General features: G+C 32.1%; 1 protein-coding gene across 1 annotated transcript in view; it reads right to left on the bottom strand.

The window, feature by feature from the left end:
• The window catches only part of LOC148613699 (uncharacterized), a 32341-nt gene that overhangs the window by 3620 nt on the left and 3233 nt on the right, over nucleotides 1-25488 (bottom strand). The window contains exons 2-8 of the mRNA XM_088587220.1: nucleotides 23975-24054; nucleotides 23001-23138; nucleotides 21651-21908; nucleotides 20930-21202; nucleotides 6464-6601; nucleotides 4649-4801; nucleotides 551-700 (exon numbers count right to left, since the gene is read on the bottom strand). Coding sequence (XP_088443346.1) covers nucleotides 551-700; nucleotides 4649-4801; nucleotides 6464-6601; nucleotides 20930-21202; nucleotides 21651-21908; nucleotides 23001-23138; nucleotides 23975-24053 — 1189 coding nt within the window. The 5' untranslated portion in view covers nucleotide 24054. The remainder of the gene's footprint in view (nucleotides 1-550; nucleotides 701-4648; nucleotides 4802-6463; nucleotides 6602-20929; nucleotides 21203-21650; nucleotides 21909-23000; nucleotides 23139-23974; nucleotides 24055-25488) is intronic.

Below are 25488 nucleotides of genomic sequence, written 5' to 3'. Positions count from 1 at the left end.
GATGGCCTACCTGCATTGTAGTAGGTAGTGAGATTTAAATAGCCAGTTAATTGACTTGGCTAAAGGATTAATTCTTTAGCCGAATCGGTTTGTCGCTAGCTTGTCACCGAACGGTCTAGGGTTCGATCCTCGATGGTGGAGTATAATTTTGTGAGTCAAATCATGCTCTCCCGTTACAAATGTTTACATTTTTTTACAAGATACAGAGTGTTTTTACTTTTTCACAATTATTAACAAAAAGTGTTCACACTATCAAACTTCTTTTCTGGTTATTCTAAAATAAATAAAATTTCATTTACATTACATTACAGAACAATTTGTGATTATCTCACCCTTGAAAGAGACCTTTTGAAATCTAAAATTATTTTGTTATATGTTAAAAATCTTTTCAAATGATTAAGGGAAATTTTTTACACGATTTGCTCACTGAAAATATGTATTTCTATATGAATTTGCAAGATGACTGAAAAAGATACTCAAAATAGTAGGTATATAGATATATAACTATGATGGCATAAAAACAGAAATAAAAATATAACCATATTCATACCTTTGCCATCATTCCTTAGACATGATCTGTAGACAACTTTCTGTGATTTACAATGTAACAGACTGCCAGATGTCAATAATTTTGTCTTTGCCCTTTTGTTGGTTTGAGGATCACATTCACCCCACTCTCCTTGCCCATATATACAGCCACCTGAAAAAAATCCCCAAACAATGAGCCATATGTCAGAAAATATCTACTTCAATGAGTTTTAAACTTTCAATTCAAATTGTTCATTAGAACTTTGGATGCTATATAGCATATAAATCAAAAAGTTAAATAACCTCCCTTTATGAAGATTACTAGAATAAATTTAGGGTCATAAGCCAAGTTATCTTTTCAAACTTTCAAAACATAGACTCATGCAGTATTTTGTAGCCATTTCCATGGCTTGTTTACATACATACGGAGAATGTGTTATTTTTTATCCTAGCCCCACTCATATTATTCAGGATAGGTTTATGACCCTAATAATATCAGTCGTTATATTCCGATGATCTCCGATTGCTCCCTTGAGAAAACTTTGACTGACAGTGGGGGCTGAATTATTCCAGTTATTATGAACCATGTACTGTACATGTAATTTAATAATTCTGTTTAAAGCATGCAGTGGCTAATCATAACCAAAATGTAATTTACTTGGATACAACCATTTGATATCTATGCTTTGATTTAAAACAAAGGAATATTAAGTAGCACTCCAGGTAAGAATCATGCAAAATGTGATTCATGGGTTGGAAAGCCTACATTTATTTTTGATATTTTGTTTAAAATGTCATAGTGAACAGAAGTTAACATTTGGCTTTTACTATAACCCATGTTCGTAGGAGATAAAAATTATATAGAATGTACTGCAGAATTAAAAAAAAAAGAGATATAACTCTGTAGCTGACACTAAAGTAAAATATAAACTACTGGATTATCAATATGCATTCCCTAATTCCACAATCAGGCCAAAAAAATAATAGTCTTGTTTCCTGCTACAAGCAAGAAAAAAATAGGGTAGGTAGGTAGGAAATTATTATGATTTTTCAAAAATATTTTACATTGAGCAAATGATTTAGACTTTAACAGTGATTGAGCCAAAATGGCCTTAAATTGTTAAGGGTAGGCACAAAAAACTAGGGTAGGTATAGGGTAGAAGGAAGCAGATATATCATGTTTTTGGCCTTAGTTAATTTCCCCATAGAATTTTTATTTTCTGTATTATTATATTACCTACTTAAATTTTATGTTTTTAAAATCTTTAACACATACACTTTTGGTTTTAATTGGAGTTAATCTACTTCATAATATGATTTTAGGCTGTGTCTATGTGGTACAGAACTATTTGAAATTGTGGATGATGTTTTGACCAATGGGAATGTGCTACATATTTCTTTCTCATGAAGCACATTGTGTGCTTGTGTCAAAAGTTCAAGCAATCACTTCCTAACAACACATATTATTTCGGTTTTATGTCACTTCTGACAGAGATTTTGACCAATTAATGTTTCAAAGCATCTTCATATATAGGGCATGAATTATGCTCCCTCACTATAAATAACAATTTTTAAATTGATTTCCCCATACCTCTCCATTGAACATATCTATCCCCCATCCCTATATATGAAATGCAAATTCCCATCCCATCATGCTGTAGAATTGAAAATTTACATTTCTACATCAAAATTTATGCATTTCTATAAGTAAAGATAATGAATGACCATCTTGAACTATATCTGTTGGTTATGAATGCTTCAGGAAGCATATCAAGCTCAGAAACAGCTTCTGAAGCTCGAAATTCACACTAGTATGAGAGGAAACAAACGACTACCACTGCGTGGAGCTTGGAAGCATATAGTATTGCTATGACCCATCCTTTAATTACAAATCACAACAATCTTCTACAACTGTTACCCCCTGACTAATTCTGTCAAGATATCAATAATTTTTCTCATACATTATTTTTGTAACTCAAAATCATAATGAAATTCACCTGTTGAAACTATTTATTGCACAATAATCACATATCTGTATCTTCTCAATTTTTCATTTGGCACATTGTAAAATATGACAGATTATATGGAATGGAATCATAATTTTACACAGCAAAGTATGAAAAACAGTTTTGTTGTCTGGGAAATAATTACATATTTGAAAATGTATTTCATAATCAATGAATATTTTTCTTTGTTCACAAGATTTGATTTGATGCAATGTGACAGAGGGAATTTTACCTCAAAATGCCAAGAGAATTTCATGTGAAGAACCATACTAACTTTCATTAAATACTGTCCAATAGTTTCAGAGGAGAAGATGTTTGAAGAAAATGTTAAGTTGTATACAGGCAAATATTTTTCATGTGAAATTCATGTTAATCATGTTTCACATGAAATTCATGTATACTTCACACGAAATTAACATGATTTTCACATGAAATTAATGTATACATCACATGAAATTAACATGATTTTCACATAAAATTCACTTAACATGAATTTCATGTGAAGACTCAATTCATCCGAATTTCTCGTGAACTCTGTCACAAAGTTTATTTGCTCAATTCAGGTGAAAATCATGTGAAATAATTTTGCCTGTATATGAACCAAAAGTGGTAACAATAATACTATTTTTCTCTTAAAAAAGCAGAATGAAAAGAGTCCTTTTAATCCCAGATATTTATTACTATAGAAATACTATGCAACTACTGAGCAAGTAAACAAAGAGAATACCCACAATTCAAGCAGAATTAAATCATGTTGAAACCTTGAGTTGGAATATTTCCTTTTGCAGTGACCTGATATGAATGAACTTTACTGTTATTCATGCATATTTAACATATGAAACTTAACCTATCTACATTGTACCATCATACTTTGTGTACAGGGAATACAAATATTGAGTTTTGCAGTCAGAATTCATTGTGATGCTATTGCAGAGTTGAATTCTGAAATCAACATTTTGATTAAACACAAATTTTTCACATTTTAACTCAAAATGAGCCTTCACCTCCTGCAAAATTAAAAACACATTACTTTTAGAAAAAACAATTTGACTAAAACTTTGTAAGGCCCTAAAAATCTCTTAAGATATATGCCAAACAAATAACCCACACTAGACCACATTTTAAAATACCCCTTTCTAATTGCTGGTAATTCTATCAGTACAATGTTGCTACAGCAAAGAGATAAATGGATTTCATGAATGATTGCTACTGGATAGAGGAGATATTTGTATGAGTTGTGAAGCATTGCAGCAGGATAAAGATTACAAAATGTATTTTTATGATCACTTTGGATAAAGATTATTTAGCTGTCTGTTTTTATTATTTATTGCATAATACTAAAAGTAATACAATCCGCAAGATAAAAGAGAATTTAAGATTTTTGTTGTAAAAATTTAGCATGCCTTAGAATCGTACTATTTAAATGATGATGTATCTGAGAGGATTTGACTAGAGTTTGATGGAGTTACTCAGCTTTTTTTTCTCTGCTAAAAATTCAGGTGTTCAAGGAATTCACAACAAAATAAACAAGTTATCAACTATATGTAGAACTTGATTCCCCGGCCAAAAAATTTCAATATGTTACTGTATAATCAAGGAAATAAGGCCAAATAAAATTAATTAGCAGATTCTCACCCCTCCTGTCCCTAAAAAATTGACAAAAATAAAAAAAGAATTGGGGCAGGAATTTCAAAATTAGGATTCTTTTCGCATCTGTTTTCAGTATTGAGATACTATAACACACAAAACTTTCATTTCTATGTGACTCTCTGAAACTGATGTGGCTATGGATTTAGAATGTATCTATACTTTAAACAGCTAAAATTAGGCTAGCAAATGGTAAGAAAAAAAATCCTACCACCTGCTCCATATTTTTTGTGTAGGTTGGATGAGAATCTACCGTTTCAGTTTACTTTTCCTTACTAGTACACAAATTTGAATGATTTCATCATTATTAATGTTTGAAACAGCAGAGGCAGATTTTCACTCCCTCTCCCTAACCTGATATACATGGATCTGCCCCTGAACAGTGAAGATTCCTTGAGTGTTTCTACAGGCTTAATTTTGTCCCTCATTTTAATACTCTTTTAAAATTCATTTAGCCTTTAATATACCTTTTCTTTTCTTAATCTTTTTCTTTCCTTTGCATTTTTTGGTTAGCTTCCGTAAAGATTCACATATGTCCTGACTATTTTTCTTGAGTCTGTCAACTCGTTCTGTAATTCCATGAACACATGGTCCCCATTTTCCTGTGGTATATTTACAAGCTGAAAGGATATTTGAAATTGCTCAACATTACTTTTTATCAACACAGCTGTGTACGCTGCTAGACGTGCAGATAACATATACAGGATTTATACTACTGTTTGCAACTGTTGAGACAGAATCTGAACTTCTCGGCCATTTCTGCTACACTTAAGAGGCAATCCATGTAAAAAACAGGCAGATCCTATGATAGGAGTGGCACAGGGTAAATTTTATCACACTGAATTTTTTGTTCCAATGAAATATAACAAGAATAAGTATGGTGAATATGTCAAAGAGACAACTACCCCACTGGGATGAAAATGTCAGTCCAAGACCACCCACTGGTCTTCAATGAACAGCAAGGAAACCCTCACACCATATGGCAAGCTGCAGCTGGCCCCAAGACATCATTTTACACAGGTTCACAGAAAGACTTCCTTCTATATACTCAAGTTACAAAAAATAAAGTAAAGGAGAAAACGAAACAAGACATACATAGGCCAAAATTCCTGACTTGAACAGGCACAAAAATGCTGCAGGGTTAACTTACCTTGGCGTGATCAATGTATATACCATTATATGTCAAAAGTATATGAAGTTCATTTTGAATCGACAATGGATGGCTCAGAAAATGATTTTAAACTCCCCTAAAAGCAACCAAAGGAAAGCAAAATAATGGTCAAATAAGACAGGTGGTCTTTATATGCAGGTTAATCTTACACAGAATACACTACATAGTAATCATCATTTTTTCTGCTGAAAACAGGGAAAAGGTACAACTGTTTCGACTGTAATTTGTAGATGTTGATGACGGACTTTGAATTTTCAATAATTTATTCAATGGAATGTCACTTAGAAGACTAAAGGTTGTAACAAACATGCCAGAGTGCAAACAAAGCTGTATTTCATAAATTTTGAAAAAAATAAAAATTGAATTTCAGACACCAGTAAAACGTAAATATCAAATATCAGGTCTTTTTTCAAATAAAATGTTAAACATATATTTTTAGACATCTCAACACCGAGTAAGCAAATAAAGTTACTCATAGCTCTATGGAATAAAAACATACCAAAGCAGCTTTTTATTATTTTTACAATATCTTACTATTGATGAATTAATTATGGTTTCACATCCTACGGCAGATATTTCATGCATTTTAGGAGGGGAACGACTGACCAATTGAACACAATAAGATCTATCAATTGTTCCATTCAGTCACTGCATGTAGGATCTAACAGCACTCCATTCTACTTTATGTTTCGATGACCTTTCTGATCAGCCAATCAGATTTCATCTATCATGATTTTGAAAGCATTATTCAAAGGGGAAAACCTAAGGATTTTAAAAGGTCATCTGAACAGAAAGTGGAATGGAGTGTTGTTGGATCCTAAATGCTATAACTGAATGGAACAACTGATAGATCTAATTTCAATTAGTCTGAATTGAACAGAACCTGATTTGTACTAGTCCAACATGCTGAGCCAGATCATTATTATGCTAGTTCACAAAAGCAATAGCCCACAAGTAGGCATGCCGATCCACTCTGACACATTATTCTGACTCCAAGCTGACCAGTTTTTACTGTGTCCCCCTTAAATAACATATGCTTAGAAGAGAAGGAGCGATTTACGATTTTAAACAGTTGCTTACTAAACTGCATGCATACATTAAAATTACTAACGTTTTTTACACTTTTTGCTGAGTGTTTTTGATGCTGCACACTTTGTAGCATCTCCCTTCTTTAAGGTCATGGTCATTTTCATTGTATCCGTGGTGATATCACAATCACTCCATGGACCTCTTTGGTATTTGCATTTACCTGAAAAATAAAACAACATAATTTTCAAACGATTGAATCTTCTTATCAAGTACCAAGGGATATCTCTATCAATTTTTAGATCATTGAGAAACATTAACACTCTATAATATGGCATTATATTGGCATGTATATATTGCTGAAACTTTTGGAAAAGACACACAGAAACTTCTGTGTTGAATCTTATTTTTTAATTTAATTTGAAAGGGAATTGCTGAAAAGAATATGTCGTTATGATTAAATGTTAAAAATGTTAAAAGCTAAACATGCAATATAGATCAAATATCATATAGGGTGAAGTCTAGGAGCATGATAATTAACAAAGTGCATATAATTTTTATTTAGCATTCAAGTTTGTAATTTAGATTGAAAGAGACTTGGCAAAAACAGTGTTTTTTTTTATATTGAAGAGGATTCCAAGATGATGGCATGGGACCAACTCTGAGAAATTTCTAGCCTGTCAATAATGTAACTTTTTTTTACAAATTTAAGCACCAGAATCATAACAAGAGGCTCTAGGAGCCTAAATCGCTCACCTGGTTAATTTTTTGCTTTTCAAGGGCAATAACTCTAACAAGAAGTTGTCCAACAATTTTGACTCAAGACTTTGGTAGGAACTTTCAGCAATTGAAAGTTTCATTCTATCTATCATAGTTTTCAAGATATTGGCAGAAAACTGCTAAAAACATCATTTTTCACCTTTCAAGGGCAATAACTCTAATAAGATGTCTGACAATTTTGACTCAAAAGAGAACTTTGGTAGGACTTCTCAGAAGGATTATTATACCAATTGAAAGTTTCTTTCTATCTTCTATATTTTTCAAGATATTGCAGACTTTTGTAAGCAATATAATGAGGATCATTACAGCAAATGAAAGAATTTAGTTGAACCTAAAGTTATGAGCAAAATTTAAGACTTACCCCTTTGTTCTATTTCTAGTAACAGCAGCCATGTTTTTCAACAGATATCAGATCTATGCAAAATATTCTAAGGAATATTCATACCAAGTTTGGTTCTAATGGTTCTGGTAATTTCAGAGGAGAAGATTTTTGAAGGAAATAACATTAAAAATAGGGAAAAAATGTTGAAAAAGGCAACAACTCCAACATGGCTTAACAGATTAAAACAAAACTTTGACCAAAGATAGATCTCATCCTGCTGAACACTTTAACTCCAGTGAGAATTTGGTTCAACTTAATGGTTTAGGATATATATGCGAAAAACTTCTGTCCGACCCTTTTGTTCTAATTTTAGTATTAGGAGCCATGTTTTTCAACAGTAAAAAACCCTCACATCAGTTCTGTGCAGAATACCCTAAGAAAAAATTTGATTCTGATTGGTCAAGCAGTTTTAGAGGAGAAGAGTTTTGAAAAGCTGTTAACAATAACGATAACAATGACGATTGCCAAGTGATGGAAATAGCTCACACTGCCATTTGGGCAAGGTGATGTAAAAATTAGCATCTTACATATGAACGGCATTCTATAAGGTTTAGCTTGCATGCAATTGGTAAACAACTTACGGTCACGAATATCAATGGCAACAAAAAGGCTTCATTATATGAGGTTCATTATATTGTTAAACAGACAGACAAAGGGCTCCAAGGAGCCTGAATCACTCACCTGGTTAATTATTTTGCATTTCAAGGGCAATAACTCTTAACAAGGAGTCATCCTACAACTTTATCCCAATTTAGGCCTTTGCAGGCCTAATCATAGGGATCTCATCAATTGAAATTTTTCTATCTATTACAATTTTCAAGGTATTAGCTAAAAACTGCAAAAAAAACAAATTTTTCAACTGTTAAAGGCAACAACTCTTACAAGGGTTGTCCAATTACTTTGACCCTTAAAGCTTTTAAGGCCTTATCATAAGGATCATTTCATCAGTTTTAAGTTTTTTTTTATTTTCTCATAGTTTTTGAAATATTGATTGAAATAGCCAAAAACAACTTTTTTCCTTTCAAGTGCAATAACTCTAACAAGGAGTCATCAAAAAATGTTTGATCTGATGGAGACTTTTGTAGGACTTATTTGAAATATCATGTCATCAATGGAAAATTTTTTCTGTTTATTATAGTTTTCAAGATATTAGTCGAAAATTGCAAAAAAACATCAATTTACCCCTTTCAAGGCCATTAACATTAAAGAATTGCCCGACAACTTTTACACGATGCAGACTTTTGTAGAGCTCTTCAAGCTGCAGAAGGAAAGTCCCATTTATTTTTCTAATAGTTTTTAAGGTAACTGTAGAAATAGCAACAGGGCCATGTTTTGAGCTTGATCTATAAAATCAATACTATTGTTTGATAACGTAAGGATGCTGTTGACCAAGTTTGGTAATAATCCACCGATTGTTTTCAGAGGTGAATATATTGGTGAAGATATTTAAAGAAAAGTAAACGGCAGATGACGGACGACAACTTTTGCCAAGTGATGACAAAAACTCACAAGGCATTAAACGCCAGATGAGCCAATAAAAGAACATGTCCATTGTCATCCACCTACACCAGTTTTCAAAAGTAAGGAGATACTCATGATATGCACCTTATTTATCCAAATCAATATAAAAATGTAGATGAGAGACTGCTTAAAAAACAAATTATGAAGAAATTTCAATTTTTCAAGGGAGATAACTCTCAAAATATTAGCCAGTTATTGTTGACCAAGAAGTTTACAGTAGTATAACATTTGGAATATATTTCATCCAAATCCATGAATAAATGAAGGTGTTAGAAAGTTTGGAAAACAAGTTTTGAAGACATTTCGATTTGCCATGCAATTGCAAGGAAGAGAATTGTCCAAATATAAGCAAGTTATTGTTGGTTCTCAAACATATTCAAGAAATTCACTGTTTAAATCTAATCCAAACCTGTTGATAAACTTAGACATGGGAAACCTTACAAAGAGCAATGAACCAGGGCACAGATGAACAGACACCCAGATTAAATTTTATCATTGTATTGCAGAGGGGGTAAATATATTCAACTGATAAGATTGCATCAAATGATTTTTTTTTTAAAAGATAACACCCTTAATGATAAAAATATTAGAATGTTGCCAACAAAAGAGAATTGCAAATTACAAAATATAAGAACAGATATACAGACATACATACAATCAGTAACAGTGGTCATTCATAATGCTATTAATATACTGTAACTTTTTTAAGTTTTCTAAGCCTTTGCAAGTGGAAAAGTGGGGGGGGCAAAAAAATCTAAAGTTTGCCCAACTTCCTTTTGTACTAAACACAATCAAAGACATTGATTTCACAGACAGGAAGGAAACTATTTGTACCAATTTCTAACATCTGTTTTTCTGTAATTGTCATGATAAGCCCTATTCCATCTCATTAGATACTTTCAATTTATCTCAATCTACTTAACAATCAATTACCACCTCCTCAGAATTACTTTGATCTTGTTCCCATCTTGACATAATGTGAGGTAATCTCTTGTGAATGTTGAGATTTTGATTATCATTGAGGCTCTACCTACATCCTGTTATGTCATTCATAAAAAGTAGTGGTTTTTCTATGATTTCGCGGGTAAGAATAAACCTCATTTGCTTAGCAGGCTTGCAAATTCAAACATTATTGCTTCTTGTGTATGAATACAACTCATCTGCAAGTTCAGGAATTCTCACTCTTCACGTTGACGTATTCCCAAACAGTTAGAGTGGGGAAATGCTCTCGGACCCACATGGGGTCTGGGAGTAGGCCAGAGCGTCAACACAGCAGCCCAGCCGCAAGTAGGACATACTCTGACCGAGTTCTTTGTTCAGGTATCCCGAAGGCTGGGCTCTGCCACCAACACCAGTTGGTTCTACTAACCCACTAACATCGACCGTGAGAGGCCTGTATTGGTATTCAATGTTGTTAAAAAACCCCAATCATCATCAGTTCAGGAATTAAAATCTGCATTTTCATCAATTTGTACTGAACTGAAGAACCATAGTGTTCATGACACCCCATGCACCTACACAAAGCCCTATTCAATAGATACGTCAATTAAGTTCCTATACTAGAATGAGCATCTACTTAAACCAGGTTTCTCTGACAAGAAAATGACTAAGGGAAATGCAATCTGACCAAAGCTAGATTTGTTTTCAATTTCTACAGCAATACACTCCTATAAATTCATTCTGCAGTTGGCTCCTGCTAGAAGCCACTTATTGGCAAAAATAATCAAAAAGAAATTACACGTACAGGCAAGATATATAATGATATATTTAGATTGAAATCTTATCAAAAAGTTTCCCCCTCAGCAAATTTCTGTGAAAATCAATCCCAAATAAGCATCTTGCTTTTATTGACCATTCAACAAATTTTACGGAAATCCATTCAAAAAATGTAGGTGCTTAACTAAGCCCCTTCCACAAAAAGTGGTCCCCCTTTACTGATTGCTATATCCCAGGTAAGCTTTCATTGCTAACAAAAGTTTGAAGGGAATCACTTTTAAGCTATGGGTCCCAATGCAAGTAAAACTTCTTTCACTCCCACTTACTTTGGAAGAATACATCAATCACCTTTTTCCGTTGGGGGCAGTCGGTATAGTTTTGCTTTTTACCCTTTGACCTTAAGGACGCTTTTTTATGGAAACCCAAGTCACCTGATCGCAATTCTGTTTCCTGATTGGCCAAATACTGATAACTTAATGGCATTAAAAAATATGTATTGTAACTTTGTAATTGTGTGCCATGTGTTATTTCTTGAACGAAATGTAGAAACTTCGAAATAAAAAGAAGAGGTTATCTTTTTTTAAAGACAGTACTTGTTTTAAGGAGGTAGACCCAGGGTAAGGGACATAATTCATGAAATCAATGACATGTTTGTATCATATTCAATTTCACCAAAGCCTCTCAAGCTTTCGTTTGTTGCAGAATAAAATGAATCCAAGTTAATTAGATGCTTACATACGATTGATGTAAAATGCTGAATACAAATGTTCCAATGATTTTTAAGATCTACCTCCTTAAATAGGAATCATTTCAAAACTGTAAACCCATAGAAAAAGAATATTGCTAAAAATTGTTGAATGCAATGTAATGCAACTTTCTTTATTCATTTCAATGTACCCTATAAGTACTTTTATTCTCAGATATCAAATTTTGTGACTTATCATTTTTTTTTTTGCTAGTTCATGTAATTTTGAATTGGTGGAATTCAATATTGAGGCATCTAAATTGCCATTGAAAATAACTTCAGTCTAGAATTTAAATTTGTGCTTTGCCCATCAAACACAATCAGTGAAAATAATTAATAATCAGGGAAAATAATAAACCATAAAAACCAGTTCTTCCATGGTATATTTTTTATATACATTAATTCAGAAATGACATATAAGGCAATTATAGCAGCCACATCTGGTCAATAAATTTCTGGGTTATTCGTAACCAGCTATTAGGTTATATATATTCATAGTTAAATGTAGCATTTGCATCATATTTCACAATCGATTCAAGCATTTAGCTACCTACTTAATTACAATACATAGATACTGATAAAAATCCTCTAAGACTAATAAAATTCTTTTTGTAACACATTACACTGCAAATATCCCTAAAATTCAGTAGACAAAAATCTACTAGTACATCAGATTCACACCATGAAGTCCTAAAATGGAAGATTATACTAACAATGCATTAAATTTGTGGTTGGCATTTTTGTAAATTCCATGGCCATTTAATGACAATTCTAATTCAATCTAGTTAGATTGATATTCTTTAAAACTGAATATTTGTGGTTTTGAAATAGTAGGAGTGAATCATAATGTGAAAAACGTGAAGTTGAACATGTTGTCATGCTAGATATACCCCTGCTTGTTCCATACAGTGAAAAATAGCAGTTCCTAAAAAAACAGGAAGCTGATTTTGAACAGCACCTAAAATTGCTTACAACATATGCCCCATGTATATAAGGCCACATACCAACTTGGAAATCAATCCATCTATAGGGAGCCATTTTAGATATACAACAAAATTTGGACGAACTTTAAGTATGGTTTTGGTATACCAAGGATCATATTTAAACTGATATAAAGGGACTTTAAAAAGTATCTGGTTTAGACAGGTTTTCAGATTTATCAGTGCTCAGTTTATACAGGTTTTACTGTATTATTTTTTTTGCATAAAATTGTCCTTCCACAAAAATATTGAAAAGTAAGCACACATATACAGTCAAACCTTGATGTGTCTAGTTCGGATTAGTCGAAATTGATTGTTTTGCTGTTGATAACTTTATCCACTTGACAACAAATTCATTGTATCTAATAAATTTAAATTTGTTATCATAGAATCTAATAAAAATTAGACCTATCGACTGTTTCATTTGGTCACTGCATGTATAGGGTCTATCCAACACTCCATTCTACTTTCTGTTCAGATGACAGTGACTTCATTGGAACAATTGATAGGTCTAATTTTAAACAGATACAACAGTTAGCAACAAATTATTTATATAAGGTATTAATAACAAATGCCATCCTTAAAAAAAAGATAGCAGATGCTGTAAAAATTGTTCGTTCACTTATATTTTTCTTCTTTTCATTCAGGAAATAACACATGGCATGCAATTTCAATTTTCAATACAGTTTTTTTTTAACGCCACAAAAAGTTATCAGTATTTGAAACAAAATTGTGATCAGGCGACTTGTGTTTCCATGGAAGAGTGTCTTTACGGTCAAAGGGCAAAAAGCAAAATTATACTGACTGCATCGAAAAAAAAAGTTTTAAGTATCCAATATATTCATGCTTTAATTTTTCATTAAGGTGCTAATATTCAAAGTAAAATCTAACTTAACTAAGCTGTGTATCACATTCTTCTACACCCAAATATGGTCATAACTGATGCCCACGATCTACTGAAAGCATTGATTTCTACAAAAAGTGTCCTTAAGACCATACATTATAAATCCCTTTTTCTTATAGCACAAAGGTCTCACTAACCACTTCTAATGTTTCCATTACTTTACATGTTAAAAAAGTAATTTTCAAAGTTTCACTGTGAATTCCCAGGACAGATGACATCTTAAAGTTGCATACAGTTGCGAAGCTTGGAAAATAAGGCTTCCAAAATCATTATGCTAATGGTACGATGATTGTAGAAATTCTACACAAAATTTACTTTAATAAATAATACTGAAAATCCACATTTTTACCTTTTCTGCTAACTGCCAGCATGAAGGCAAATTACTCACACATGTAAACAATATTCATACACTTACATAGTTAATTACATATATGATTTTATAGTACACATTCTCAGCTTTATTTTGACTCCTTTTAATCATAATACACACAAATAATGCACTTACAATGCATATGTCTAGATTCAGTGTGTTTTTGGTACTACGTAGGGGTGGCCATTTGCCTCGGAAGTGGTTAGTGAGACCAGAGCATTCTTTTCTTTCATCTTGCAAAATCATACAGAAGTATGTATTTAAGTGTTTGAAATGATGCAAAAGAAATGTCTGTAAATTATTCAATAAGATTTTTTGGCATAAACCTATTTGTGGTTAAATTACAATAATTTATTTTAAAAACCCTCTTTTAAGGGGGAGATAATTGGCAAGTAAGTGTAATGGGAGTTTTATTTTTTTTCAGTATTACAAGGAAAAATTGTTAACTAGGTGACCCCAATTTTTTTCTGAAATATGAAATGATGTCAGATAAGTGTTCTTTATACAAATTATTAAAGAAATTTGATATGCCAGTTTATTAAACAAAACAGGGAAAATTCCTTTCAGAATCTAATTTTTTTTTTTTAAACTTAGGTTCAATTATCTCGAAATTAAGACTGGTGTCTTATGTTTTAGATCTTAAAATTTGAGAGTATGTTGATTCAAGGGCATCTTTGAGAAAAATTGGGAAAATCTATCTACTAAAAGTATTTGGTTTGATCTACATTCAAGTACATACCAATCCTTATTTATTTAAAGTTAAATCAGGAATTAAATCTAAAAATAAGATTTAACAAACATATTTTTTTATTATTTATCACTTTTCCCGTTTATTAACATACCTTACAACACCCCTACTGGGTGCCCCATGGGTGAAGTAATGATTGACAGGCATTTGACATTAGACACATGCCTGTTTGGCATTTTCCTATTCCTGTAATATCTGGTTAAAAACTAGTCAAAACTGGATCTCATATCAGCTGATTTTTAACAAGTGGTTTGTCCAATTTCAAAAGGGCTCTCCTTAGTTTACACATGAGATAAAATACGTTGGATCATTTATAAAATCTGTATACTTTAAATTTGTTTTTTAAAATGTTTCCTTACCAAAACTTATCAAAGCATTGTAACCATTTCACTGTGTAAGTGAAATTTTAAAAGGAATAAATTAAATAGCATGCACAATATACTGAAAATACCAAAAAAGGGGCTCAAAGGAGGCTAAAGGGTCACCTGCATATAGATGATGTCTGATGTCGTATTTCAACTGGGCTCGTCATGAACATTAAGTTTAAGTACTTTCAATCATTGGGTACTGTCCTTTATTTAGGTAAACATGAGTTTATACCTAAATGTCATTAAATCAGCTTAAAAATTGTAACTAAATGTTGCAATTGGACTTGTCACAAAGACAATAAATGGTGTCCTCAACCAGGAGTGGATCCAGGATTTTAGATTAGGGAGGTGAAAAATTTTTTGAGGTTAATTGTTGAAATATTCTTCTAGAGTGAGTTCAATGTAGATATCTTCTGTGGTAAAATAAGTGAGAAAAAGTTTCAACCGAAAGCCGCCTAAATCTACCCCTGACAACCCATGCTTTGCAAATTTTAGGGGGGGTGGAAGCCTGTCACACCCTCACCTGAATCTGCCCCTGTGAACAGTAAATTAATTCACTTTCATAGTCAAATCCAATTATGATAGAAAATTTGTTATGACTATTGTTCTAATTTAATTCTTCTAGCTAATGTTATCATATACAGGGAAATATGCCTTATCTGTCCATTCTTCAGATAATTAGTGGTTTTCAAACAATCACTATTAAATGGAATGAAGATGTATTTTTTTTTTTTTTTTTTTTAAATTGCCACTTATCAAGCTCATTTTGATGATTAATTATAGATTTTACCAAGAAGAAAAAGTATAGAGTACATGTACACTGCCATAATTGAGACATATTTTTGAATTATGGTTGTTTGAAATTTTAAAAATTGGTGGTCCAGTGCAATCCACTTAAAAAAAAAAATTAAATAGACAATCGTACTGTATACTTAAATGATTGCTTATGTCACAGATTGACAGTACAATTATAAAAGGGTTATATTTTTTTTATATTGGCCCTGTAACATGTTGGAAGACAGTTGTATTTGCCAAAGACGAAATCAGCTGTATTGGGCTGTTGAAATTTCAAGGACCAATACAGCTGATGTTTACCCCCTTCTTGTTAAAATACATTCTATAACACCTTTATTAACCAGCTGTGTAGAATAGAGAAAATATAAATCCTGCTTAATTCAATTTGTTTTGGTTCTTTTTATTCAGATGGTTGTCAAAATAAAATGTATTCACAAAATTTGTAGTTCTAAAATAAAAGCAAAGGTCACCAAAAGAGAAAAACCCATATTGTGGCTTGCAGTATTGAGTGTTTTTTTTTCCATATCTTCTGTTTTTTCTGTATTTAGCCTATTTTGCCTGTTTTTTTTTGTATTTAGCCTATTTTGCCTGCATCAATTTACCCAGTTGTTGGTTACCTGTAGTATTGAATGGGCAATTGTATACATATTTACACTACTGCTTAAACAAATTGTGATATTAAATAGACAATAACAGTGTACTCACCTGACAAAACAGATATACGGATGAAGCTTTAAACCACGGGAAAATGTGAGACTGAGCCAAGCATTTTCACCATTTTGAGTCGAATTTCTGTATCAAAGTTTTTGTCATGTTAGTACACTGTTATTGTCTTTATAGTGCAACAAAATCTTTTAAGAAAAATAGTTTTTAAAGCCCCAAATTTTTTTTTATTGAAATGGGTGACATCTTGGCAACTACAAAACAATGTAACGTTTATGACATCACAACAGAAATTATATTCAGTCAGTGACTGTATATCACTTACAAATATACGGTCAATGCATTTTGACTGCTCAAACAGAATAGCTAAGTATAAATAGTGATACAGTACATACCTCTCACCAGTGTATCATGATTAAAGTTACATAATATTTGTGATTTGAATCTCCATCTATCAATCTGCGAAATGTTTATCATATTTGAAAATCAATAACCTTCAATGTATTATGAGCAAGCTATGTATATACCGGTACCTATAGTTCTTGAAAGATCTGGAACCCTACTGAGTTCAAATTCATCTATAGGTCAAGGTCACAGGACCATTAAACTTTATGTTGTACTCTGATTTACATGTAGAATCATTGTGATGTATAGCATTTTGATAGTAATTAAGGTAGCAAAATGTCACTATACTTCATGGGTAAACATTACTATATGCTTCATAGTGATAATTTTATTATCCATAGAGAGATCTGAATACACCAGTTAATTGTAGTATTGTACATTTTGTACAAGTATACTTCAGGTGTTATCACAGGATACTCAAGAGGTAATCCAGAAGCACCTGTTGATAACTCAACAAATGCTTCCCATGGCACAGCTTGATGCAACAACAAAGATTGAACCCTAAATAGTTTAGGTAAGAATGGATGCCCAATTCAAGCTAAACCACTTAGGTTTTGGTTGTGACATCTGATACAGGATTTAAATTTGACCAGAACCAAAGCGGATCCTTTTTGGCCTCTAATGCCTAAATGATTCAAGTCACAATCTCCAAATTAAATCCAAATCTACATTTGGGATACAGCACCTTGTGGTACAATTTTAAGAGGTCAATTTCTTTTACCCACATTATCATCCAGAAAAAAATAAACAGGAAAAATGCTTCTGTCAGGCCTTTTTGGTGGCCTATACAGTGAAAGTACTTTGATTCGTGGATTAGGGAAGAAACACAAGTTCGTTGGCTCTTGAATTTGTGGTTTTCAGTATACACATCAATGGTAATATCTTTTTCTCTTGGAAACCTAATTTTGTGGTATGGCTAACCCACAAAAACTGGTACCCAACGAACAATAGTACTTTCACTCTACTTCATATTCAGATCAAGTCACAACTCCAAAGTCAGTCCTAATCTTCCTTTGTGGTATGACACCTTGTAGTACAATTTAGAAGAGGTTCATTCACTTGTTCGGCCATTAGGAAAGTGCTCAGGCCCTTAATTCCTAATTGGTTCAATTCATTACCCCAAAAATTAATTCCAGCCTTCCTTTGTTGGTACTTTGTGGTTGATGTCAAAGAGATCCATAAACTTATAGTCAAGTTAACTGACTTCAGTATCTGTAGAAAGTTGATCTTCTTTATTAGATATTGGTACTGCACATTCCAGCAGTGTTCTAGAAATTTTCAAAATTAAGGTTACAAAAGGAAAACTGTAAATGAAGATTTACTTTCCTACACTTGAAGTTTCTTTCCAAACTTAACAAATCCTTTACAAAGTCCAAGCTTTCTACTTGCCAAAGGAAAAATGGGGCATAATAATCAACTCTCCCACAATTGCACTTGCCCCGGGTAACAGTAAAGTGGAATCCTATAGAACACTTAATTCCTTTACGATATTTTCAATGAATGGACCCAGAAACTTGCAAATATACCATCTTCAATCAAATTAACAAACAGACTGAAACAATGGTTCTCAAGAAAAAAGGGGATGGTTGGGACCATTGGTGACCCAAGTACCTGTGACTTAAAGGCAATAATTTCATCATTCAAGTTTGCTTTCTCTACAATAGATAAACACCTGTACAGCAACAAAACCTATATTTTGGAACTCTTCTTGTATGTTTATTTATCTTTTATATACAATGCAAAGTGTTCTACTTCATGCACTCTGCAAGCTGTACATGTTTATGGTTTATAAGTTTACTGACATTATGTAATAACGATTTTCTGCTATTATAATATTTACCATGATATTGTTATTGCATGTAAGGGACTTTCTTCGTTTACATTTTCGTTTGTTTGGGTTTTTTTTTAAATAAATATTACTTTTAACTGTCGCAACAACTTATTGAATTGCTATGTGTGTTTGTTTGTTTGTTTTTATTATGATTGATTAGTTTGAGCATAAAATAAGATTGTAAACTCATATATATACAGGTACAACTTCTCTATAAATGTAACCCAGGACCTCTTTTCATCCAACATGCCCAAGGCAAGCATGCTACCTTAAAAGTCATGACATACCACAAGGTTTACTTCTGTCAAGGAATATCACTTAAATCAAAATTCTTCATAACTAACAAAGTGTCATAAAAACAATTTTAATGTCTAAAAATTGCTAAATAGCACAATAAAGAAGTATAAAAGCATCGGTACATAAAACCATTATAAATGTAACTTACGGATAAAACTAACATATAAATACATGAAGGTGACAATATAATACCGTTATTTGATTAATTACGCTCGTCTTTCTGGTCAGCAGTTTTTATTTTCATGGGTTTAGGAACTTTCTTTCAATTTATTTACAAAACGTAGTTTTTTCCCAACAATATACAATGTACAGGTATAATGTCCACTTACAATTTCCCATTTGAGGTCATGTTAACACTTGGATTCTCTCTGACTTTTTCTTTCAAAAATTTTCATGTGACCCACAGATTAACAGATAATATGGTATACTATTAGATCTTGGGAACAATACAAAATGGGGAGTGCAATTATAGGTCAAATTCTAGCAAGATTGAACTTTCAACATAATGTCATCAAATGTTACTACATGTACATGTACTCAGACCTTGAACTTTTAAGCAGTTAATTGGAATGGGACAAATTAAATGACTAGCATGAAAAACATACATGTAATACTGTATAAACTGAATGAATCACTTTGAAAATGACAATGCTCTTTACATGAGCTGATAATACATGTATAACCTATATCATGTATACATTGGTACAAAATAACATATAAAGCCTGATTCACCAATATGACACTATTAAAATTGGTGGGCAGTGACCAGCAGTAAGAAAAATTATTGGTCTTACATGTACATATAAATGTGGATGTACATGTATTTTGGGCTTCTAATACAAACTTGACAACTGCAGCTCATAACACCGGTGGGGATTTCATGCAAAATATTTTAAAAGACTTACAAAAAAAAAAGATTAAAATATGTGAAAATACAGATTGAGCCAGCAACATCCTTATTAAAAACTATCAGAACATCAAAACTTTGGATGAAAACTGGCAATGCAGTTATTAATATAAAATTACATCAAATATATGTGGTGTCCACCTATTTCAGATACAGAATTTAAAAAATGTATAAAACAGTGTATTGCCAATGAACTTTAAAAAAATGTAAATGTCTAATTGATCACATTTGTATGAATTAACACATCTGCCTGTGAATTTTTAAATGGTTTCAATCAACTCCACTCTTAATAATAGCTATTCTGTCAAAAACTTACATGTACTTATAACAACTACATGTATTATTTTGCAAAGAAAGCACTAATGGTGTATGTATTTACCAGGGATGATTTTATGAGGAACAAAAGGGAAGCAGAAATTGGGAAGACCAGATATAAACATACATGTATAGTAATCCATAACAGTAAAATCTGGATTTGAATAGTGGGAATCTGTTTTATATTTCAAGGGCAATCATCCCTGGTATTACAGAAAACATTAAAACAATGAAGAGACCAGGTGACTTAATTTTACATAGCCAAAATACATATATAAACAATCCAACAGTAACTTTTAGAACTGATTCAGATTTCTTGTATTGTGTAACCATCAATTTGATATGAAAAAAATTCTTAACATATAAAAGGCAATAATGTTCTTGTGAAATCTAAAAGGGTAGTCAAGGAATGTAAAAAAAACCTCTTAAAGTAAGTTTCTATAGGCCAAGATTTGCCCAGTTTTTTTTGTTTAAAATGCAAACCTGATGTATCGTAAAATAAGCTCATTCCTTTGTAAGTAATCTGAACCAGTCCTGTCACAAAATCAGTAATATAACTGCTAATCTACAGGTACATGTATTAATTAACAGGTAATAAAATAATTAACAATTCATGCAGATTCCAACACTTCATCCTAACAAGATGCATGACTAATGTTATCTAAACTTTCACAGAATTGTAAATCAACACTTCATCTCTGAAAGTTACAAAAAGATTCAGTTTCTTACCAATTTAAAGGTTTCAATAAAACTTTTTGTCATCTTTTTACAAAGGGAATTGATTTACAATTTTGTAGCATTCACTTAGAGCACACATTTCTAACCTTCACTCTTTCTCTGTTTTCTTCTCTCCTTTTTGTTCTTTTTGTCTTTGAGTTTTTTGTTTTTCTTTCTTTCCATTTTCTCCTTCTTCTTTCTCTCTTTTTTCTCCATTTTAGCTTGTTTGATCTTTTCATACTTTTCATGCAATTCACATGAAACTTCTACTGGTTCCATAACACATGATGGATCAGATCCAGATTCAAAGGTAAAGGTCAAGGTCACTTTCTGAGTCTCATTATTGCATTGAGATTTCTCCTCTACGTATTGGCATCCAACTAAATAAGAAATGCAAAATATCTAAAATGTTAATACAAACATATAAAAAAATGCTTTTTAACAATTTTTTCTTGAAAAAAAAAGACGAAAAAAAAACATTAGTTTTTGCGGTTACCAACTCTTCATCAAAGTTGGAAGGAAATTAAAGAAAAAAATAATGATGAAGGTGCTATCATATGAAACAAAAATCTATGGTTTTCACTTCAAGTCACCCTCCCGAAAAATTGTTCACACCAATGAATGTCTATGACAATAGTCCAAGCTTTTATATTAACAATGGAACACTTTATAAAAGTTTGAGGGAAATCTGCTGAATAATACATGAGCTAGCTGAATGACAGTATCATTTGTGTATTGTAAATCTAATTTTTACACAATTACTTTTAACCTAAAACCACAGATTATTCAAATTAGGAAGATGAAGACACAGAAAAGCATAGTACATACTTTTCTTTAACTGTTTCAGCTTTTTTTGCATATGTTTAAGGACTTTTTTCTCTGCTTTCATAGCTGTTGCTCTCTCTCTGGCTTTTTTCCTTTCTTCATCTCTCCTTACTATTTCTTGATATTTGTCACAGCTAATTTCATTTGTCTTTTCAAGTGCACAATGAGAATCTCCTTTGTGCAAGACAACTTTCCGTGTTCTGATATTGAGAGCTGTGTCACATTCTGACCAATCACCATCAGCCCGGTATTTACATCCCTCTACAAATAGAATGAGAATATAAAATCAAAGACTTCAAGTTCAGTAATTGTCAAATATTCTATTCAACTGATTTTAGCTTGCTTCGACATCCATGTGAATCCAATGCTCTACTAAACTTTTAACTCCCAATCAAAAAGTGATTTTCTCATTTTCACCATTTTAAAACCCTAGCACAGATATACGTATGGACTTCAGTATTAAAAAAAGTCACAAAAAACTAGAAGATTTCCAGTCGATTTAAAGAAAACTATGCACAGATGATGATTGATAATATACATTCATGTTCTTTTCCATTTCACACCTTTTGACATCGTACATTACTAGCAAAATAAATGTATTCCTTTTTTTGAAAATATACTTAACATTTTAGAAGTAATGCAACAGTTTGTCAATCTGCTAAGTTCGGCAAACTTAAAGTGAATCCATAATGGTAACAACTCGAGCCAAGTTGCAATATGCTCTAAAATTGGGTGACTTTGTAACTGTGATGACCCAAATACAACTGGCAACCTCTGAATCTAAGAATAGGCATTTCTCCGCTATTTTACAGAGAGTTCAATACTAAAAGATCATTTCATCTTTTAGTGTAAACTTTCCGCTCTCATACAAGTAAACATACAAACGAAGAACACGTGTATGATATTTAAGAGATACATTTTGATCTAGTATGAGCTAGAAATGACAGATCTATAGCTCCTATCTACACCATAATGTGCTGTAGTAATATAATTATTCAAATCTAATACTAATGTACAGTACTGAAATTACAAGTGCAAGAAGTCGCTAACAAAATTAGCGAATTAAAAAGAGTGAGACCGGTTGAACCTTTCTATTTCCTGCATTAAATTTTACAAGGGAAAGGCAAGTCATATAACCAGAATTTATCGTGTGAAGGTACTTTTTGCAGGAAATAAAGTATGTGTTAACTTCAGCTTATTTTGTGTAGGATCCACACAAGGACAACATTTGGAACGATACCAAAACTAATTTAGTAGCCATCTTGCATTTTACTAATTTAAACTGTGAGGGCAAATTAGCAAAATGATTCAAATATCATCAACAGAGACTGACTCATGTTCAACAACACATACTAGATTTCTTGTCTTTACATGATCTAGTCTGTTCTTTTGTAGCTGGGCAGCCATCATTTTGCTCTCTCAAGGTCAAAGTTCGCTTCATCTGATTGCTGGAATCACATTCACTCCACTCCCCCTTGACAAACTTGCAACCTGAAATACAGACTATGTAACTTTAATTTTGAAAAAAAAAAAGTATTATTTAAATGAGGATCTAGGAATTTTTCTATTTAGGACTTAGGGTAACAAAGTGATTTGCAAATATTCACATTCAAATCACTTTAAAAATGATGTTTTGATGGTTTCCTTATGTCGATATTTACAAATGTAACTAATACATGAATAGGTACACATACTAGTAGTTCAGAAAATTTTCAGGTCCATATTGCTAGTACATATACATGTATCACCTTTCATAATTTATAATTACAATCATTATCTAATATATACAGTACTTATTTTTGTTAGTAATTTATTTCAGCTACAATATAAGAGGTTATTATCAATGGAACATTAAGTGATACCCTACTATGTACATGTAATGGTGAAAAATGTAGGGATGGGAAAATGTTCAAAATGACCCAACTTGAATGCTACATTTTGGATTTAGTTGAAAATTATAAAACTGCATATTTATTTTATGGTACTTAACAGCTATGCAAAATTAAAAAAAAATAATTGATCAATCCATTCTCAAATTACCATCTTGAAAACTGTTGGAAGACATTTTAGGAAGGTAACACATGATACCTTGCCACTTCATGTGGCAGGGTATAAAAAAAACAAAATTAAGTATCTGCAAACTGGTATACAGTACACATTTATTACATGTATATTGTACCATTGTCTATTTTTCTTTTCAGATAATTGTTGATTGTTCCTACTTGTTTGTTTATACATTGTGCTTTTTAAATGTCATTTTTAATTTCATTAATAATTAAGATTTCACAACCAGTCTGTTCAATGCTATTTGGTTTCAGTACACATACCTGCATCATCTATGTGTTTTCTGCCAGCAGATGTAACTACAACCAAAGCCACTAAAACCAAAGCCAACTGAAACTTCATCCTGAATTAAAAAGAGTAAAAATGTCACATAGTGAGCGAAAAAAAAACAACTCAGCATAACTTTACACCTTCTACTTTTAGAATACAAAGTTTCAATGCATACATGTAAATTGTTTACATGTATGATCCCATCGCCTCACCTACATGTATATGTACATGTAGCCAATACAAAAATGTCCATGAACATATAAATCTGATATTGGAAATAAAACAACATGTTCTTTTAAAGTATGTACAGGAACTCAATTTTTACCCTATGAGTATGTACTACCTAAAGCCAATCTAGTCATTAAAAAAATTTCATTATTCGAATGTTTCTGTTCTCAAAAATAAAAGGACATTCCCATGAAAATCGTCAAAGGCAGTGAAATCTGTCTTATACGACCTTCCAAAAGGGAGTATAACATTAGTAATATACATGTAAGTCAACGTGATCTAGATATACAGGTAACGTTATGCAGAATGCACTACTATCTACAAAATGGTATTTTAAGTACCAGTCCACATAAAATTCAGACACTACCAATGGTAAAGTGATTCATGGAGTAGAAAAACCCACAGAACAAGCAATGCTTTTTCAGTCTACAAATGCTACACTTTCACATAACGACAGTCATTTCTGCATTCAGATCTGCACTTTTTAGAAAATCATACATTCATCTCCCACTAAAATCAACAAACTGAAACCAAATCAAGAAAGACAACTCTTCCAATGTGCCAATTCAATGTACAATCTATATAATATTTATCTGAAAATGGCAACAACAAAATGAAAAACAATGACTGGTTATGTGATCAGTAACTGTTTCTGAACAAGAAACAAAACTGAATTTGGTGGGTTTTTGACATGCATGAATCACCTTCTGTCTGATTTTTAGACAGACTGGTACTTCATTATAGTCTATTATAGACAATTAATGCTGAAAACAGGTGGTTGCTAAGACAGGTTTGAGGTTACCATATTACAGGGACAACTTTTATTCAGAGGCTAGTACATATGCAATCAGGGTTTGACACTAAATTTTTCAGCCAGGTAGCCTAAAAGACTTTCTGATCAATAAATTAGGTAGTCCTCAAAATAATCTTTCAGCCCTGTCATATGGTATAGTAAGATTTTAAGAATAAATTTAGGTAGCCCAAAAGGACTACCCATTAAAATTTCTGGGTAGTCCTCTCTCAAATTAGGGTGGCACAGGACTACCGGAATACTGTTAGTGTCAAACCCTAAATTGCATACATGTACATGTACATGTACATGTACATGTATACAGTTTACATGATGTAATGTAAGTTTGTAAATGTACCAACACACTCTTTACACAGGGAGTCTCCCCAAACAATATTTACACTGCATTCCTTAACCTCTATCAGTAACCTTATCTTGTGGTTTCATCAGGGTTATAATAACAAATGTAATATAGTACATTCAATAGCA

The sequence above is a fragment of the Perna viridis genome, chromosome 6, assembly GCF_037379345.1.
Source record: "Perna viridis isolate PV_CMFRI_1.1 ecotype Kerala chromosome 6, ASM3737934v1, whole genome shotgun sequence".
Taxonomy (NCBI): Eukaryota; Metazoa; Mollusca; class Bivalvia; order Mytilida; family Mytilidae; genus Perna; species Perna viridis.
This window is presented reverse-complemented; position numbering and strand designations above follow the sequence as displayed.